At 43.1% G+C, this 21,662-nt stretch overlaps 2 protein-coding genes across 2 annotated transcripts; one reads left to right on the top strand and one right to left on the bottom strand.

The window, feature by feature from the left end:
- Positions 1–1,557: 1,557 nt before the first annotated feature.
- Positions 1,558–16,438, top strand: LOC308171119 (3'-5' exoribonuclease HELZ2-like; the record flags this gene model as incomplete). The annotated part of the gene is given in 20 exon segments (XM_080545990.1): positions 1,558–2,570; positions 2,852–3,035; positions 3,166–3,172; positions 3,175–3,272; positions 4,853–5,367; positions 6,389–7,033; positions 7,220–8,048; positions 8,216–8,291; positions 8,397–11,982; positions 12,104–12,183; positions 12,647–12,793; positions 13,265–13,426; positions 13,754–13,898; positions 14,115–14,231; positions 14,374–14,563; positions 14,785–14,919; positions 15,080–15,292; positions 15,393–15,549; positions 15,731–15,898; positions 16,272–16,438. Coding segments are annotated over 20 exon segments (8,634 nt in total).
- A 770-nt stretch (positions 16,439–17,208) lies between these two features.
- Positions 17,209–18,090, bottom strand: LOC308171118 (fibronectin type III domain-containing protein 11-like; the record flags this gene model as incomplete). The annotated part of the gene is made up of 1 exon (XM_080545989.1): positions 17,209–18,090. The coding sequence occupies one exon, from the start codon at positions 18,088–18,090 to the stop codon at positions 17,209–17,211; it is 882 nt and encodes a 293-aa protein (XP_080402115.1).
- Positions 18,091–21,662: the final 3,572 nt, after the last annotated feature.

Below are 21,662 nucleotides of genomic sequence, written 5' to 3'. Positions count from 1 at the left end.
GTGCTACTGTACCTGTGGTCATGTACTGTTTTTACTGTTTTTATGTAATGTGCTTTGCATGTTTTTATGTGCTTTTATTATGTCAAATGTAATTGTTGTATTGTGGCTGTCTTGGCCAGGGCTCCTTTGTAAAAGAGACGCTAGTCTTTCAGACTGTTTTTTTTACTTACACACACACGAGCGCGCGCATATGCGCGAACTTTGTAAAACCGTATTATATTTTAGTGTCAGGGAAATAAATACATTTTAAAATGTCCACATCGTCACCCGCCTAAGACCCTTACCAGGGGCCTCCATAATGTTGTTTGCTTAGGGCCCCCAAAAGTCTAGGGGCTCCACTGTATGTAGTTATAGTGCTATGTAACTATAGTAGGGTCCAAAACCAAAATTCTGTGACTACTCTCTGGCTAACATGTTTTGATGATTGATTTGACTTCTAGGGACCTTTTATAAAAAATTTAGCCTCCAGGTCCCTCCCAAAGTTACCGTTTTTTTGAGGGCCAAATCCAAAATACCTGTAACAGTTTAAGGCGAGACATGGCAGGTGAATAGGGTAACATTTTTAACTAATAGATTAACTTCCTCAGGTAATCACTTACATTAAGACAATAATTAGCATTAGCATTAATTAAATATGCACAAAATGTGCAAGGTCGGTCAGGTAGCTTCATATTAGTTGTTGCAGCCGCCCCTGGTTGCTGACGCTACACAGCAGGGTTTTGAACACTCTGGCAGAGGGGAAGGGGTCGCCCAATTTCACGTAGGTAGTGGGGACATGTGCCTTACCCTGTACCCGCAGGTCTCGCTCGTCATCTTTCGTTGAGTACGCTCCATCGTACAGGTCATTCACACAGATGATACGGTCAGCATCACCAGCATCACCACAATGCCGAAATTTATTCACATTTTTTTAAAGAAAAGTCGGAACATTAAATCGGATGCTGACATGCGAACCAAAACACTAGAATTGATTGATTGAAAAACTTTATTAGAAGATTTGCAGAAGTAGGTACATGAAAGTACATATTACATACAAGGTCAACTAACAGGATAAAAACCCAAGAAAGCCACTGGCTTATTTCAATTGGGGTCCTTGATTCTCAATTCATCGTTACATGTAAGACCGACAAAACAAACTAGTACTATCTACAAGATAATACAGACAAATAACTATTACTATCTACAAGATAAAAATACATCCATCATGGGAAGAACAATACAACAAAACATCAGGTATGTACAGCGGGTAGGACAGGTGGGGACATACACCACAGGTGGGGGCGGGGGACAAAACACAAAGTATGTACAGTGTACATACATGTCACATATGAGGCGAGGGGTTGTGTTCTCACAAGTGGGTTATGACTGCGAGTTGCAATGTACCTCAATCCACGTCCCTTCGCATCTCAGGTGTCGGCTATGCTCCGATTTCAAGGCCTTTCTTTCTATATTGATTGTGTAAATGAACCATGTAAAACAGCAAAATGCACCGTCATCTTAAATTAAAAATCTAAAACCATCTTTGTCTTTCAGAGAGAAAAAAAGTCTCATCCAACCATGACTGAGCATCAACCTGATGAACACAACACAGACTTCCATCAATTACTATCAACTCATGATCTGCATGTCGGATGTGACATATGCTGCAAACAGGAATCGGAGATCACCTATTCTGTAATTAACCAGAGGCATGGCTGCACCAGTCCTCTCCTCTTGGCCAAACAGAAAGGAGCCACAACTAAATGGAAGCATGTATCTCAGCTACCATTGTTTCCCAAACCTGAGAGGTACGCGGTGTGCGGATACTTTAAAGAAGGGCAGGGCTGTAGCAGGCATGGAGACCGCTGCTCCTATGCCAGAAGCTCAGAGGAGGCGACGGTGTGGACCCTTCTGAAGCAATCAGGGCATCGTCATGTTGAGCTTATCAACTGGTTAAAAGAGACGGGGGTCCAATCCCAACAGGAAGTCCGGATGAACCACCTCAGCCTGGGGGAGACGATCCGGCGCCAGTTTCCTGGCCAGTTCAGGGAGCTCTGCAAAACATGCTTCCATAGTATTCCTCAGCTGTTCTCCAGTAAGGGAAACACAGCGACATGCAGTTCTAGACACAAGCACCATTGGAGGCCGACTTTGATTCTTCGTCAATGTGAAAAACCAACGAAGATTGTGTATGAGGAAGTCAGGTTGATGCATCAACAGAATCTCAGGTACTGTTGGTATGCTGAGAGAGGGAACCAATGCCAGCACGGTGCTGACCGATGCTGGTTTGCACACAATGAGGTGGAGATGGCCGTGTGGACAGCTGAGAGCCAGGGGTTTGATCGTTCTAAGCTGCTTCATCCGGTCCAGAGACAACAGCCCAAAGCAGTACCTTTGCCATCCCTGAGACAGCAGCACTTTTGCAAAGTCTGTAAAGTAGGGTTTTCCTCACGGGGATGTTACATGAACCACTGCAACACGTTCGATCACAGTACACGGGTCATGTATGACAGTATGCCAACAAAGGGGAAGTATCGAGACCCACCACAAACAAACCAAGCCTACAAACTATGTGAAAGGTACTCTTGTCAGTGTTTATGTACACATAACATATCAACATTGTAAGTCGCTTTGGATAAAAGCGTCTGCTAAATGGCAAAATTAAATAAAAAATTAAACACAACACATCAGATCACAATGACACCATTTCTATCCCAACAGTCATATTGTCATTTGATACCAATATCAAAAACAATAATGATTGACAGAAATGATTAACTGACATCATTCTTTTTTACCACTTCACGCAGCAAGGAAATGTTGTCTCAGCAAACTACTCATTAAACTTCTCAATGATGTTATTTGTCCATAGTGCCTCTACATGTGTGCTTGGGACCAGGTGCGTAGACGCCCACTCAGAGGAGGAACTGCGAGAGTGGCGGACGAGAGACAAGACTGCTCGAAAGAAAGTGACTGCCGCTGGAGAGCAGGGCTTACTTTCATACCAGGACCTTTTACTGAGAGAGTACAAAGATAGTGTCAATAAGGCTCTTATTGTAAGTATGGCCTTTGTTGAAAACGTATACACTAAAGTAACAGGCTTTTATGACACAAACTGGAACATCATGGTCAGTGTATGTCAAATGATTTTACATACACTAACATACTATTTTTTTTTTTTTTTAGTTGTCGGAGACATTGCCTGCGTTGATGTCCACTGTAACCAGGACTTGATGATCTCTGGTCAGAAGGAAAATGTGCCACTGACATGGAAGTTTAAAATACAGTCAGAGGTAAGGCTGAAATACCTTTGTGACGAACCCCCAGGGTAGAGTAACTCACCCCCAGGGGGTCTCGAACTCCTACTTCCTAACCGGCCGCGCTGACCGCAATGCCAAAGGAGCTAACTGGCGGAGCAGTTAACCAGCCATACCCAAGGACATTACACCATCCCCTTTTCCTTAGGGAGACCGTGCCCTCAGACTGGGCATTACACTACCCCTCCGTTCGGGAGAGCATGGCCAGACACTTCACTATACCAAGTTCCTAACGTGGACACGCCTCTCCGATGGTACCATCCCAGTCACCATCCCATTTTCCCCTCGGTGCCCCATTTCGGGGCCCTGCAAATTCACCTCGCTGGGGGTGAATGTGACTCACCCCAGGGTAGAGTAACTCACCCCCACCAAAAAGCGTGCATGGGAAACAGAACAGCGCATGTTTGGAGGTGCTAGCAGTTAGCCATCCCTTCTTGGCAAGCCATTCGTGTTTGAACGTACGGGTCACTTTATCCCCAGCCTGAAGCAGGACCAAGTCTTCCGGTCTGTGTGGCCCTAAACGTTTTATCTCCAACTTCTCTTCCAAACTCAATGTAATAAACCACAGTAATCAACAAATAATCTACACGATTCATTGAGATCAACTGAATTGCTTTGTAATTATTTCCTGTCACGTCAGGCCATGTTAACGTCATTAGCGTTTAATCTTTTTCCGCCAGGTAGAATTCAGCCAATGTAATTTCCCCCTGCTTACGTCAATCACACTCACGTTCCCCTGGCAACGAGAGGGCAGAGTGCTCCACTGTGCATTCCTCAGCACAAGAACACACACACACACACATTAGGGAAATTACTCCAAAACAGCACTAATGATTGTAAGTCAAGTTTATTATATTTACACCATTTTCACCATTGAATCACTATTTTGTATTAAATATAAAAGACATGTTGCCACAACATTCAGATGTAACGAGCATCTTGCACCACAGCACCACCTTGTGGGCTGGTGGGGAATTGCCCCAGAGATAGAGTCATGAGTCATGGATGAGAACCTCACCACAGGAAACAGGAACAAAAGAAAGGACTAATCCCTGATGTCTCCTTTTATATCATCCTAAAAACCACCAACCATCATTCATCTTATCGAATCTGAACTGATGACATCACAGCTTTGACACCTCAACACATTCCACAGAGCTCATGGCTCGCATTTCCCTTCTGGGGGATGGTAAACTTAAGACAATGGAAACGGTCCTCTTCCAGCTCCTTTGGCATTGCGGTTATCACGGCCGGTTGGGAAGGGGAAAGTACTCTACCCCGGGGTTTGCCACAACCTTAAAGGGACAATTCACACTACAATGAACCACATACCTTCACTCCAGTCAATACACCAAGTGACATTTTTAAGTCCAGTTATTTAGCACTTCAAAGTCTTCCAATACAATAGAAATGAATGGGGTTCACCTCCTGGCCAGAAAGTGGGCTCCATCCACTTCCATGATATTGGAAAATGTGGAAGTGCATGATAGAGAGGCAGGTTCTGGACCTGTAAGTTGAATCCCTCTGAAATAATATAGTGTCATGTCTTATTACAGAGAACCCTTGTAGAGGTTGCCTTGTTGAAACAGGAACCTGGAGCCTCTTTCTCCCTGGGTGAAAACAGTCCTGAGCCCTGCACCTACTCTACAGGTGAACAGTTCTGTAACACAGACATGACCTACGACATCACAGTCTCATTCAAGTCCCCCAATCCAGGCCTGTACGAACAGTGGCTGGTGTTTGACTTTGACATGAGACCAGTGCTCCTACAGAAACTCAAGGTTAAAGTAGGAAATCAGTCAGACCTTCAGCTAGTGGAGCCACCAGAGAGCGACAGACATCCCTCTCAGGATCTGGAACGTTGGCATTGTGGGAACAGGGTCATCATCCCATGTTTGGACAAAACCGAAGTACATGAAGAGCTACTACAGGAGTACAAGCCTCCTCAGATTAGCTTGCGGTATAAACCACTTGATGACAGCAGTGCACCCATGAATCACCAGAACTACAAGGAGAGAATGCACGGTTTCCTCTACAGAGAGGAGATGGCAGAAGATCAGGTGATTTCAAGGTAATTAAAGTAACATTTTTTTTAATATGAAAGCAGAGTGTGTGTCCAAACCATGGTGCCATTTTTATGTGTGCGAGGCACTCCTCCCAAATACATACATACATACTGCAGCACCTCCAGCAACGCTACTTCCTGCAGGGATGAGAATGGCGTCTTGTATGACATCATATTGTGGTTGTGCACCGTTGTTTGTTTTGTTATAAACGTACAATGTGGCTGTTACTTTCTGGTTAATGACTGATTGTAAGTGAAAAGGTTCTTAGCGATTATCGTACATTTCACATCCACCTCTCTTACTCCAGGACAGCATATTATAGATTTTAGAATACGTGAGTTTAGAATTATAAGGTTCTATCTCCGTCTAGGGTAGTTCAGAGATATTGAGCGTCAACGTTTTTACATTCCATTATGTTTTATGAGTTGGAACCTTTGTATTTTATGAATTACTAACTCAAAAATGTAAACATTTAAAAAAATAACACCACATAGGCATTAATAAACACCTAATGGATCAGATTATGTAAAACACTCAATTTTGACAAAACACAAACGTCACGATATTATAGATTTTAGAATAACCACAGACCAACTGAATTGACGCAGTCGCTCTAATGGTCGGAAATACTGAGCTGCCCAAAGAGGGAATCATTGCAAATATGCAAAATAACCTTAATCTGGTTGTGTTGTGTTTAATTATAACTGAACTATGACCACCACTTTCTATGTAGGTCAAACAACAAAATGATAACCAAAATATGACAACTATTACATAGTTTTAAGGTGTCTTAACCTTGTTGTAATTTGGTAATCTGATTTGGCAACTAGATGATAACCATAGAAATTAGGGCTGTCAAACGATATTGTGAAAATATTGAGTTATTCACATGGTTCACAAATATCACCTTCTCAGCCAATAACAATTGTTAAAAAAAAAAACGATTCCCATAAATAAAATTGTATTTTAAGTCTGTATTAAGAAGGACCAACCACCTAAGTCTCTCCATTTTCTTATGAATTTCAGACTCAATGTTCAAGGGACCATCGCCTTGTCTGACACCCTGTGTGACCCTCAGTTTGGGATGAAGATTGCTCCTCAGGGAGAACTGTTTGGTGCTGTCTCGGTCCCTTTCACTCTTACCCCAGACACCCTAGAGGGCTTGGTACTTAAAAGAGGTGTTCAGTCAGCTCTCATAGCACCTGTATCCCAAGCGAATCAAAGTCGCAAGGTCTATGAAGCCATTATCCTTCGAGACACAACAAGTGAAAATAAAATGCACTTGCAGCTCTCTAAAAGATGCTGCTCTGATCTTAAGCTACAAAGCAATGAAACATGTGACATGGAAGTTCAGTTCCAGCTGAGTCGTCTTAGGTTCTGTGAGATGCACAAAGCCATAGATCTCCTTCCAAACACAGAGAGAGTGCTACCGGAACTTGGAATCTGTAGTGTCCCTCTTAATGAAATGCCGTGCAAAGCAGTGAGACTCAATGCAAAGCAACAGGCAGCCATTGATTTTATCATAGGGGACTCGGATGGTACAGAGGTTGTAGCACCCCTCCTTATATATGGACCATTTGGAACCGGGAAAACCTCCACTCTTGCGACAGCAGCCAAAGAGTTGGTACGGCAGCCAAACACCAGAGTTCTGATTTGCACTCATACAGACAGGTAAATTACCCATAAACATCTTCAACACCAATTGTATAACTTGAATTTTTAATTTCTTTTACTACTATTTGTTATGATACAAAACCTGTGTATTATAAACACTGTAATGAATAGACTGGTTCCCTCTGTATGGTTGTTATGGTTGTTAACAATTAAATGGTTTTACTGCTAAAAGAAACAAGAAAGGCTAAACTCTCGAACTCTCTCTTTTGTCAATTCTGCAGATTTGTATGTCAAAGATCACTTCCATCCATACATCAGCTCTGGACACCCTGAGATTAAACCACTGAGGTTAAAGGAAAATAAACCAGGGGTTCCTGTCAGTGCCACACATAAGATCACACAAAGTTACTGCCTGCTAGCCCAAGATGGCCAGTTTTTCCTCCCTCCTACAAAGTCTGCCTTAGATTGCCACAGAATAGTCATAACAACCACTGCAATGGCAAGGTACTTCCACGACCTGAAGCTCCCTGATGGCTACTTCACCCACATCCTGATCGACGAAGCCTCACAAATGCTGGAATGTGAGGCACTGATGCCCTTTGGTCTGGCAGGGCGAGACACCAGAGTGGTTTTAGCTGGAGATCACATGCAGATGTCGCCAAAGCTCTTCTCAGTGGAAGATGACCAACGCTCCAATCACACTCTACTGAACCGCCTTTTCATCTACTATCAAGGCCAGAAGAGTAGTGCTGCACTGAAGAGCAGGATCATTTTCAACGAGAACTATCGCTCCACCAAAGAGATAGTGGAATTTGTGTCCAAGACCTTTTATGTTCGCAAGTGTGATGCCATTAAGGCTGTTGGAAATGTTCCAGCTCATCCTAAAGAATATCCACTGAGGTTCCACCATGTCAGAGGAGAATGCCACCTGGACCCCTTATCTATGTCATGGTTTAATCGTGAGGAGGCTGCAACCGTGGTCAAAATAGTGCAGAATCTTCTCAAAGACTGGCCACTCACATGGGAAGATCAGGATCAAAGCTCTATTTGTGTTCTATCTGAAGGATGCCAGGTAAAATGGCTATTTGTCATCTGAAGGTATTGGCAAACAGTAATGATCAATTATATGAAGGGAATATCAGTGTTTATTTTCATACTATTATGTAGAGGTGAAATGGGCTACACTTTCAAATGTGTAGATAGTTTTGTGATATTAATACTATGCTTCTTCATACATAGGTTTCACTGATCAGGAAAGCACTTCGAATGATACATCTTGGCCAAGTGACTGTGGAAAATATAGCCAATGTTCAAGGTATTTATAATGAAGACCTAATGTATTTGATGCCATTTCTTTATTCTCCAAACATAACAGATAGTTTCCCATAAAACATTGACACCTGTTTTGGTTTCTTGACAGGCAAACAGTTCAGGGTAATAGTAATGACAACCGTTCAAACCCGTGACAGCCTCCTCCTCTCTGACTCGACTTGTCTGGAAGTCTTCAATGATGCACGTGTGCTGAACACAGCCATGACCAGGGCTCAATCCCAGGTTGTTGTTGTTGGAGATGCTGCTGCTCTCTGCTACTTTGGGAAAAGTTCAAGAATCTGGAAGAGCTACGTCGAGCACTGCATCAGTAAACAAAGTACACATCCACAAACCTTTACTGAAGACATCCTGAAACAAGAAGTGAGAGAAATGTTAAGATTCATCAAACAGGATACAGAGGACGACAGTGATAGTGAATCATCCACATCGGAGATACCTGACATAGAAGACCCGATACTGAAGGAGCTTCTTGATGAGAGTACAAATGTACAAGTGGATGTAACATCAGAGGGTCTGTTAGATATCGTCCGGGGGGAGCAAAATGTCAACAAACTTGATGGACAGGAAATGGAAACAAGCCAAGATATATCCCCTACATGTCTAAACACACCGATACAGAGAGGTCTAAATGATTACAAACACTGCACCTTGATTATGGAGAGGTTTTACTCAGGTTATGCCATACCTCTTGACGATCCTTCTCTCCGCATCAATATCAAAGGTAGAAAGAACATTGGTCGTTCTTTCCCTGGAGATCAGGTTGCTGTGCAGATATTGAACATTGAGTGCCATCCTCCAGATGGGAAAGTGCAAAGCGTGCTCAACAGTGAAAGTAACTCCAAGGTGTTCGTCTGTACCCTTGATACCCATGATACCCAGGTAATGACACCTATCAACAACTGCATCTCCAAAATCTACACACCATTTTGGAAGGATAAGCCAAACTACATTGCAGTGCGAAAACAGGATGAACATTTAAGAGTCGAGAGGTTTGTGAAGATAAATGAGGAATCCAAAAGAAACAATCTCTTTGTTGTCAAAGTCTTGAAGTGGCGAGAGAAATCTCGATACCCCTTAGGAGTTGTAGTAAAAGTCCTCCCCAAAGTGACATCTCTAAATGCTGGACTGGAAGTATTGGACATAGAGTATCAATTGGCAAGGGCACCCCCACCATCTGTTGAAAAACACCTTGAAATTATCAAGGATCTGAATGCAGATGTAAAAAGTCGGCGGGATTATCGAGAATTTACTACCTTTACGATTGACCCTGCACATTCCAAGGATCTTGATGATGCAATCAGTGTGAGAGATTTAGATCAGGACTATGAAATTGGAGTTCACATTGCTGACGTTGCAAGTTTTGTGACCAAGGGCAGTCCACTAGACAAATACGCACAGCAGATTGGAACAGCGTTCTACCCCCCCGGAAGAGAGCCTGTTTTTATGTTCCCGAATAGTCTGAGCACAAACAATTTCAGTCTACTCCCTGGGTGTGAACGAAATGCCATATCTTTGACATTGAAAATTGACAAGAAAACGGACCACATCAAGGCAAGTGCATTTTTCCTCTCTGTCATATGCTCAGACAGGAAGTTATCATATGAGGAGGCTGAAAACATCCTCCAAAACTCTGCTGATGACAGCCCAACTTATGACACTCTGGAAGGCTGCCTCGCCATAGCATGCCACTTCTCTGAGACACACAGGAAGGACAGGAAACAGGAAGACTGGTGCTACAAGTCTCCGGATGAAGATGTGGTCATCGGTAGAAGACGCTCTCATCAGATGGTAGAGGAGCTCATGGTCATGTTCAACCATGCTGTCACTAACCACTTGCTGAACGATGCAAAGACGGTGAGCTGCACCCCTGTTCGATGCCAAGATCGGCCGAACGCTGAGAAGCTTCGCCAACTGAAAGAAAAATTCAGCGCGTTGATTCCCATATCCATTCATTTGACGCACTGTACAGATCAGAGTAGCAATGCTGAAGATAAGACGAGGGATGGAAGAGGAGGGGGGAATGGTGTGGTTTCTACGCTTTACCAGGGTTCCTCTAACCAGATGCGTCCAATTGGAACAGTCAATGAAATCCATCAGGGGCAAGTGTCCCAGCCCCCAGAGACATTTTCAGTTTTAACCTCCATCATGAGGTGCCTGGAGTCTGCACGGAAAAACAAGGATATCCACGGAATTGTGGACCTTGTAGCAACTGACGATATTCATCCCCAACTTCAGCCTTTAGTCATTGAATTAAGGAAGACCATGCGTAAGTCACACGTGCTGCGCTCTAACTCAACTCACCTGTCTAGAATTGGCCATTACGACCTTCAGCTTGAGAGCTACACTTGGGCCTCCTCACCCATTCGGCGATATGTGGACGTTATTGTACAGAGGGTCCTGCACTCAGTTCTAAAAAAGAATGAAGTTGGGTACACTTCTCTTGAGATTGACATGTCCTGTCTGAGCTTTTCTCAAAAAGCTAACAGGCAATCAATGTATGATAGGCAAGCCCACAGTTTGAGTCTTGCATCACAGCTGAACAACGAAAGTGCAAGAAAGGTAGCCTTTGTCATTGACGCGTCCCAAATTGGAAGAGGTTTAATGGTATCTTTTCCATTGAATCGAAGATCCATACCAGACGTGTTGCCAATGTTGTACAGGGACATGCAGTTAACAGACCAGCCAGAGTGGAACGAGCATGACAACTCTGTGGTTCTGAAATGGATGAGAAGAGTATACTCCTTCACTAATGAGCACATCATTGTTGAACTGCAACAACAGGGCCCTGATCCATCGGTGTCATCAGTGCCTACTGACTCGTGGAAAGCTATGCTGTCAGCTCTCAAGGAAGAAAACTGGGACAGCATGCTTCAATCCCTGCAGACCATCAGCACAAGTGTCAACCAACAGGAAAGATCAGACCAATGTTTGCATGCAGATACATTAAAGATGGCAAGGACCAATCCCCATCCACATCACTACGCTGAATTGACCTTGAGGGTAAAGCCTGGCATGACAGTCCAGGTACAACTGGGTGCAGACACCACGCGAGGACTGTTAGTGCCTGTAGTTCACATGCTGATTGTAAGTGCCAAGTTTGAGATTTGCTTGGAGCACTCCAAAAACACCATTCAGTGTTTCTCCAAATATGCACTTCATGCATCCAAGCAAACATATTCCACTTATATGGAATATCAGAAGATATGGAAACCATTGTGTGAGATGGAATCAGCCTCCAATGCTGTTTCAGAAAACGATAGCATTGTCATTGAAGATGTGCACTTGACATGGAAACAGACACATAAAGACAGACAACTCTGTGGATTCTTCCAGTTGCCACTTGAGAAGATAAAGCAGTGGGCCATCGAGTGTGATCTTAAACACACATTCTTGTGCATTCGCATGAGGGACCAGACCAGTGTCAGGGCAAATGTGCCAAACTTTGACACTGCTGTGAATGAACACCATGTTGATCTCACTGACATCCAATCTCCTATTTGGGTTGCTCATGGAATAACTACTAAAGTCACTGATGAGGAGGAAGCTAAAGAGCTCTCCTACATTCAGATTGACTTCCGGATTAACCACATGTCTATGGCCGAGATTCCAGAAAGGGTCTACAGGACAGATGCAAGATACACAGTGGAACTGATCCCCAAATTGCTACCTGATGTGTAGGTTTTTTGATGTTTTAACCACTTTATTTATTTACCCAAGTCAGTAGGCACCACATGTTTGAAGTTGTAATCCAGGAAATAACGTGCCATAAAATGAATGTTTCTGTATAATTTGCAGACGTAAAGAGGATGCCATCACCAACATAACCAAGGCAAATCAACTTGTGAAGGATATTGCTCTTGGCACGAAACCAAAAGGTAGAAACACCTCGCACAATCAAAGAGTAGATGACTGAAGCAACCATAGATAATCCTTGTGACGGCAGCCGGTGAAAGGGGGAACAAGTCGGCAACCGACCAAATGTTCTGACTTTTATTCCGAAAAATGGAACTCACAGAATCCATTGCATTGCAATATTTTGGCTTGACTAGCGAGTGCGTCATTGATTTTCAACAACTTTTCAGTAAAACAATGTGTTTTTAATCAATGCTCTTTTAAAGGTGATTTGAAATAAATTAAGTCACCGCCCACAAATGAGCTTCAATTCCAATTTGTTTACATTTTTCAGAATAAAAGTCTGAAGATTTGGTCGGTTGCCTTTCACCAGCTGCCGTCATATTTTTTAATGTTTTAAATAATGCCACTTAAGCTCTGCATGGTTGTGAGGATGTTATCACAATAAATGGTCCTTTACATTGTTTGTGGTTTTGTTTCACATAGTACCTGTAACTAAAGGACTGACGCCAGTCAGATTTGAGATTAAAGATCTCAGTTCCTCAGTCCAGTTTCCAGATCTGAACAATAGCCAAGTCAATGCCATAAGAGAGGCCCTCCAGAACCGATTCACTCTCATTCAGGGCCCTCCAGGTAGGCACATTGTCCATATACTGTTGCCATATGATGTTGTTATACTGTTTATTTAGTTTGGTCTGGTTTTTCTTTTACATTTCCTGTTGCTATGTTTATTGGATAACACTTTACATTATGGTATCAAATATAGAGGGTTTGTGAAGAGTATAGGAATTGTTTATGGATAGTTAATAGATGGTTAATAGATGGTTAATAGATGGCTGTTGTGTCATTACTTCAGGGGTGCAGTTCAGCATCTAACCAGAAGGGCAAATAGTGATATAAAACATGATAGAGATAGAGAGGTACAGTATGGCAAGTACGGTAGTTAGAGGTATATACAGTTATGAGCTATGTACACTTACGGTACCTATGTACAGTATGTAATGTACGGATGCATAAGTGGTGGCTATATCTAAGGAGGTATGTGCAATGTGAAGAACAATATGGTATGTGTATGTAAATATGATCTCAAATAATATTTTGCAGGGACTGGGAAAACAGTGGTTGGAGTTCACTTGGTTTACTGGTTCTTCGTGCAAAACCAAAATGTCCAAACCACCCAAAGGCCAAAAGCTGTTGATGGCTCTCCAAAGAAGATGTGCATTCTGTATTGCGGCCCCTCCAATAAATCTGTGGATGTTGTAGCTGGTATGTGCCCTTTCCTTGTATGATGTGATGGTAGTATCTAGATGATACTACAGTTATTTGGAAGTATTTGTTTATGGAATAGTTGACTTTCAATAACATTGTACACCTGACATGATGTTAATAGGCCTATCCAGTGTTGATGTTATGTGTCTGTAGGGCTGGAATGCCCAAGTGGTGTGTGACAGCCCAAAGTAATGACAGAATAAAAGATCTATGGACTTCAATTGCTCTACATACAAAGATCTGTGCATCAGTGCCTTGGTGTCTCAGTGAGACAGATCATCACACATGGCATGTGTCATAAACCTGTCTCTCTGTATGCCAAAGGTCAACTTCTGAAACTGAAGGAGGTACTGAAGCCACTCCGCATTTACAGTGATCAGATGGAGATGTTGGAGTTTCCGTATCCAGGCAGTAGCATGAAGCTGTCACGGAGATCTGTCAGGGAGGAGAAACCCAACAGAGAGCTCAGGTACTATTTTTTATTAAATGTACAGTGAAACGGCACCACTTTGAGTGTCAGAACATCCAATTTGGCATTGAGATTCCATAGGTTTTGCAGTTTGCAATACCCACTGTTAACATTTATACATTTTTGGTTATCTCATAACGTGTCTTTACTTCATAGCATGACTTTCATTTACCATTAAAACATTTTAATTTATGGCCGTTTTTAATTTGATTTCAGTTCCATCACATTGCATCATCTTATGCGAATGCAGGAGAACCCATTCTCTTCTCAAATACGTTCCTTTGATGCAAGAATTCGAATGGGAGAAAGCATCACAGACAAGGAGATTAAAAGGTATTTCAACTAAATAAATAAAACTTAATTGAAGTGCACCACGTTGATATCATGTATAATTCTGAGATATACAGTACATTAGGATGTTATTATTCATTTAATTTTGTGCTTTGCCCTAAATGTATTTTCCCTCTATTATTAGCTACAAAAGCCTCCTATACAAAGCCCGGCATCATGAGTTGGTGAGGCATGATGTCATTCTTTGCACTTGCACTGCGGCATCAAATCCAAACTTCTCCAAGCTGGACGTGCAACAGATCATCATTGATGAGTGCGCCATGGCAACTGAGCCTGAAGCCTTCATTCCTCTTGTGACCCATACGCCTGAACAGGTAACTGACAGTGGCTAATTCATAGATATTAACTAGGATAATAAATTGATCATTGTAAAATCATATGTTAATTCTCTTAATTATAATTGTTTTAACACAGTACTGAGAGCACTGTGGTGTGAAGTGTGATTTAGATTACAAGAAGCAATACCCAAAGAGGATTATCACTAGTCAAAAAACTAAATGTTCTGATATTTTTACTGATGAAATCCACCTTCCAGATTGTTTTGCTGGGGGATCACAAGCAATTACAGCCAATTATCCATTGTGATCTGGTGTCGAGATTGGGTATGAAGAAATCTCTCTTTGAGCGTTACATCGAGAAGGCCATGATGCTTGATACGCAGTACAGAATGGTATGTGGATGTCCAATTATAAAGATATGATATGATAAGACACTTGCGTAACATCGAAACCTGTGGTGGATGATATGAAGTGTTACTCTTGTCACATCAGAGTTGTTTGTGTATACTCCCATAACTCTTAAAACAAACTAACTCTGATTCGTCTTCTCAGCATGAGCGCATATGTGAGTTCCCCTCTAAGGAGTTCTACGAGGGCCTTCTCAGGTCGGGAGCACAGCGGAGAGCCAGCGTCATGCTCTCTCCATCTCGCTATCCGACCCCCATCCTCTTTGGGCATGTTGAAGGAAAGGAGATCAGTCTGGTGGTCTCCACAGAGCGGGGGAACGAGAACTCCAAGGCCAACGTGGAGGAGGCTGAGCAAGTGGTGAGATGAAAACACTGAGACTGTTGTGCAAATAAATCTCAATCAGAGTACATTCCTTCACATTAGCCACAGTGTGGCTAAAATATTTTCTCATGAACAGGTTCGCATCGCTTCACTGTTGATCGAGCATGCTGGGGTGGAAGGGAAAGATGTCGCCATTTTGACGCCTTACAACGCCCAGGTGTCGAAGATCAACAGTATCCTCTTAAAGCAGCGTATCGTCAATGTCAACGTGAGCACCATCACAAAAAGTCAAGGTAAAGCTGTTTTATCTAGAAAGCACAAACATTCTATTTTCTATGTCAAGACATTTATATTTTTAGCAGACTCCGTTACATGTTGTCACTCGGGATTTTGCGGGTTTGATTTAATTCTAGCCCTAAGAGGAGAGATAGAAGGAAAACTGGACATGAAGCATTTATACTCTTTTCAATCTAGGGAGTGAATGGCGTTATGTCATCCTGTCCACCGTGCGTTCATGTCCTGAGTCAGACATCGACCCGGCGCCAACCAAAGCGTGGCTCATCAAGAACCTTGGTTTCATCATGGACCCCCACCAAGTCAATGTGGGCCTAACCCGAGCTCAGGAAGGGCTCTGCATCATTGGTAAGATATGTAATATCACACAACTTAAAAGCGCAGTTCACCCAAATTATGAAAATGACATAACTTACTATACCTAGAAAATGCTAATATTACCAGACTTTGGCAGTGGCTACACATAAACAAATCCAAACAGTGGATTGAGCTCTGGGGCCTCATTTATAGAAAGTGCTTTGGATCAAATTTGATCTTACCCGTGGCGTACGTAGAAAACCACATCAAAGAAAGAGGATCAGGACAAACCAGTTTAATTTTCCAGGGAAATTAATTCCCCTTTCGTGACACCCTATCTTAACTGTAGGCATTTACTGTCAGTTTTGTGAATGAGTTATATTTCTGTTGGTTTTAGTGTTTTACTCTCTGTGTTCTTTTATAGGAAACCGGAAGTTACTGAAGCGCAGCTCTCTGTGGGGCCGTTTGCTGAGTCACTATGAGGAACACGGCTGTGTGGTCGATCCTGCTAAGGACATTCAAGTTCAAAAACCACAAGTCAAACACAAATCACCAAAGAGGCGAGCCTCAAAATTTCAAAACCGGAAATGAAGATGTGTGAGGTGATATGCCTGAGATTATTGCCCGAGATTATCAGTTATTATTTTGACATGACATGAGACTGTCTGTTGAAAAGAAACCACTGGGAAACATTTCTGGGAAACATTTGAATAATGTGAGAGTCACTATGCACTAGTATCAGAGTGGTTCTAAAAATGTAAGAAGATTTATTCCCCGGGTTGAAAAAGAAAGCCTTTTATACTTGCTGGTTTTGATCAGCAATTGGGCTTGTTAGGTACATTCAGAGTGATGTGCGTACAACCTACTCATGCCTTATCTTTGGTTATACTGTTGCCTCTCTGAATCATTGATTTGTTAATTTCAGGACATCATTACTGCTGCTGTCAAGTGAAATATGGGCTTAGAATCATCCTCATCACACACACACACACACACACACACACACACACACACACACACACACACACACACACACGATCCCCATCTGATGCTGTAAACACAGTTTGTTAAGTTAAACATCAGACTGCTGGGTTTGTGACTAACAATCCCAAGCACACAGATGCAATACCACATGTCTTCCAATACTGTGATTGTATCTACCAAGGATACGCAACAAACAACAAACACCATGCATAAATCAGACCTTATTCTCAAAACCATTCAAACCACTACTGCACTCAAATGTAAAAATCATGTTTTATTTTTTATTAAAATCATATATTTTTAAAAATGTCTTTCATTTCATATAGCTGGGCATTAACGGCAACAACACACTACCAGAGAAACAGCCTCCTCTTCCTCTACCGGCTCTCCATGGACCACGGCGTGGTTTTGAGGGTAAGGGTCTCCTTCCAGTGACCGTAGACATGGCCGAGGCCGTCTGCCCTCTTGACCGTGAACTCATAGCACCTCTCAGGCATCAGGTTGCCGATCAGAACAGAGTAGGCGGTACAGGTGACCATTCCCTGTGGGCTCCCTTCCTCTGCATTGGCCGGCTGCAAGAGCTTGTAGCCGATCTCAAACTGCTCCCGCGGGTCCTGTGGCGCTTGCCCGACGACGAACCAATACAGCTTGGCGCTGGTGCTCAACGCCTCTGACTGGATCTTGTCAAACACCACGGGCTCTTTGACGGTCAGCAACAGCTGATACAGCTGCACGGTGCTAGTGCTAAAGCCGGGAATGAGCCGGTGCTTGGGGTGCAGCTTGCCAGGCCCCAGCCGGGAGTCAAAGTCCAGCAGGGCCTCGTTGAGCTGGGCCACCTTTCGTCGCAAGGGAGCGTCCTCCGGAGCGAGGGAGAACAGTCGGAAGAGGGAGAACACGTCCGACTGGTCGCCCGTGGACTCCAGCATGGCATCCAGCTCCTCCTTGCCTTTACAGATCAGCTCGCAGAGCTCCTCCAAGAGGCTCAGCTGGATCTTCACCTGGCTGGTTGCAAGCTTCTTCATGCGTGCAAGCTTCCCAGGGTCTATGAGTTGAAAGAAGGTGGCGGGGGGCATGGATCTCAGCCGCTGCTGCTGCTGCAGTAGCTGCTGTTGCTGCCGGTCCTGAGCCACCTCCAGGTAGAAGGAGCACTTCTGAAGGTGGTCCAGGTGGCTGATACGGGCCTTGAGGGCGCAGGGGGACAACTGGGTGGAGAGTAGCTGCAGGATCTGGCTTGGGTGGGTCACCTTTCTTCTTCTCATGTTAACTGCAAAGTAACGCAGATACACTATGTTGAAAACCTCTGCATCCATTTTTCAAGCTAACTTTCTCCTCTCAGATAAGCCTGCATTTAATATAATTATAGATTATTCTTATTATTATTTTTTTTTTATTTTTTTTGTTAATCATCAGTGGCATCACGTGTGTTGGCATGTTTCATTAATAAAACATTGTGCTAGGTGTGGAATGTTGAATGAGTGAAATGTCAGACATACTGAGATCACAAGCCAGATCAAACAGACCAACTCTATAAAATAATAAACTCATAAAATCTCAATAAACGTTGTACTGCCCTGTTCTCACATGCCCACACTGACACATACGCAGTCATCAATGCCCCCCAACATTATATTCCCCCTAAATTTGATCAACATTGTTTAACATGCATGCATAGCTTGTTACCTGCGCTTTCTAGTCCCGTCTGCGTCACGTAAACATTTGACGTATATTTTAAGTATAAACATCTGACAGTATCCACATGTTTTGTTTTGATCTGTTGTCAGATTCACCATGGCTACGAGCTGAAGGGGTGACGTCATAATCGCATTCTACTGATGATGCATGGTGAACGAGGACAAAAAGGTCTCATAACTGGGCATAAACATTCGACATCATATCGGATGTATTTACATACTTCACTGTGCCTTAAAATATTTTTAAAGATGTTGTAAAATGTGTGCAGTTAATAGAAAATGTGTGCGATTTTAATAAAATGTTCAACAGTTATCAATTCGACTGGCCTTTCCAGAGTCCCAAACACTTGCGCCTGAAGTCCATCAAATAATACCCTAAGTTCTTGAGAATATTATGACTGACTCTCTTATAATATTATGTCTCTCTTTCTGGAACACATTCCGCAAGGATTCAGCATAGAAACTCGAAATGGGAATTCATTCAACAATCTCATGGGGACAATATACGGCATTCGAAAATATAGCGCATAGTCAAATGGTGTGTATAATAGCAGGTGTGTTATTTTGACGGTGAAGAAATGAAATAGTCGCCAGGTGGACAGTGACTGCACCATCTATGGAGATCCACCAGGAGGCAGTATGAAACCACTATCAATCTGACCCTCTATTTGAACAACAACAGCTAGAATTGCTTAATCTACAAATTTGAGCCCCAGCTATTCGTTTTAAGCATCTGTTCATTATTGCATGACCAAATAAATATGGTTAGGTAAACCATATCTATGAAAAAAAATGACTTTCCAGAGTCAGACCATGTGAGTCCATTATTCACTCATTTGATTCAATTTATGACAAACTAATGACTTAAATCCTCATTTCAAGGAATGGCCTTAAATCAAGATGGTCCTAAATTAAAAGGTTAACTGCATTTGAAATTAACAGGACAAGGAGGAGGACAAGGACAAGGAGGTGAAGAAGGAGGAGGAGAGGACGGGGAAGAGGAAGAAGAAGTGTCAGGAACACAATAGAAATTAGTGAAATGAGAGCAATTGTGATCGACCGTGTTGTCAACCTTGAGATGAGCATGAGGGAGACTGGGCAACGGGGTTCAACCAAACCTGAGCCTCTATACTGTTGTATCATCCTCTATACCTCTATACTGTTGCAGGTATCATCAAGTAATTTTAGTCTTACTGGTACAGTAATATGTACTGTACTTTCATAATGAGAAGGATCACTAAAACCATTCAATGTTTTTACAGAACTGCAAGAAAACCAGTATCTGAGATCAACTGTTCACCCGAGAGCAGGAGAGCCACATATGGTCATTACAATTAACTGCATCACACTCACTCATGGTGTTATCTGCCATTATGTGAGGTGGGGGGGTTGAAACAGCAGTGTCATATAAAGACATAAACAGGTCAGGTGAAGACTCTTTATTTGGAAGGAATGACAAGTCCTGGAGTTTAGACTGCCTGAGTGATGGTTATACATACAGACACAATAGCGTAAATACTGCAGTGTCAGGCCCTCAGTCCTCCAGAGTAGGAGTGTACCTGGATCACAGGGCAGGTACTCTGTCCTTCTACAGCGTCTCCTCTGACACCATGACCCTCCTCCACAGAGTCCAGACCACCTTCACTCAGCCCCTCTATGCTGGGCTTTATATTGGTAGAGGGTCCAGTGTTGAGCTGTGTGACCTGGAGTAGAGGTCCCATAAGAGTGATGCTTTATTATCAACTAACCTGTGATTTGGTTTTCAGAGATATAATCAAGTAAAGTGTATTATGTTGAGTGTCAGTAATGCTGTACCCAGACCAGTTGTTAATACAGGGTGTTGTGTTGAGTGTCAGTAATGAATGAATGAATGAATGAATGGTCTTTATTGTCATTGCTACAGTACAGGTACCAAACAACGACATTTAGGAGGGGTGGCTCCCCTGGTGTTAGGAAAGGGGGGGGAAAAATCACAAGAAGGGAAGGAGCTGGTTTACATAAATAAAGGCTATGTACACTATCCACTAAACTATACTGTACAGATAGACGACTAGGGTTGTCATATTGCACAGTAGTGTTATTTCACATTTATTTAAAGTGTCGCAGTTTGCAGGCTTGGAATGTACATGTTTGTGCCTCAGCACTACACCTGATTTTTTCAGTCCAGCAGCTGCCATCAATCCGTCCAGACTGTCCAGGGCCCAGAACCTAGGTCTTTGCTGTGTTCCGGGCCTGGACGGCCCTGTGGTAGAAGCTGTTCTTCAGTCTGTTTGTCCTTGCGCCCAAGGTCCTGAACCGCCTTTTCGAGGGCAGCCTGGTAAAGTGTTCGTACCCAGGGTGGGTCGGGTCCCTGGAGATCTTGGAGGCCTTCCTGAGACAGCGTGTGTTGTACAGCTCTTCCAGAGAGGGGAGGGGGGCGCCGGTGATCTTCTGTGCTGTTCTCACGACTCTCTGTAGCGCATTTCTCTCCACTGTTGTGCAGCTGGAGAACCAGTTGCAGATGCCGTAGGTGAGGATGCTCTCCACTGCGCCGCGGTAGAAGGTCACCAGTATCTCCTGCTTGCTGTGTAATGCTGTACCCAGACCAGTTGTTAATACAGGGTGTTGTGTTGAGTGTCAGTAATGCTGTACCCAGACCAGTTGTTAATACAGGGTGTTGTGTTGAGTATCTCACCCTCAGCCAGTGGTGCTGTTCCCAGATCAGGGGTCTCATGTATAGAATGTCCTCATGCACAGATCTGATAGTGAATTATGCATACGTTGAAAATGATACATAACAACTTTATCATTTATAATCAGATCCATGAGAGGTGTGATTTTGATTATTTTAAAAAAAAGGGGGGGAAAACCTTATTTTCATGTGCTCTACTATATTCAGGTGATAGTGAATAAATACTGTTTTTGGAGCTACACTTTCTTTTGTTGTTTTATTTCACCCTTCAGGGCTTCCGTAGATAATGCTTCTCATTGCAATTACATGGAATGTCCTCTAGATGGCAGGAGAGGACATCTTATATTGAATCAACATGAGCAGTCAGCAGTGTGGAATGTTTGAACAGCCATGCTCTCCTCCTGGCCTCTGTCCCACACCACGCCCTCTACAGCTAACCAGGAAGTGTTCCCACCCACGAACACAAACA

The sequence above is a fragment of the Nansenia antarctica genome (assembly GCF_963989245.1).
Source record: "Nansenia antarctica genome assembly, chromosome: 15".
NCBI lineage: Eukaryota > Metazoa > Chordata > Actinopteri > Argentiniformes > Microstomatidae > Nansenia > Nansenia antarctica.
Note: the sequence above shows the minus strand (reverse complement) of the source record. Positions and strands in the feature narration are given on the sequence as shown.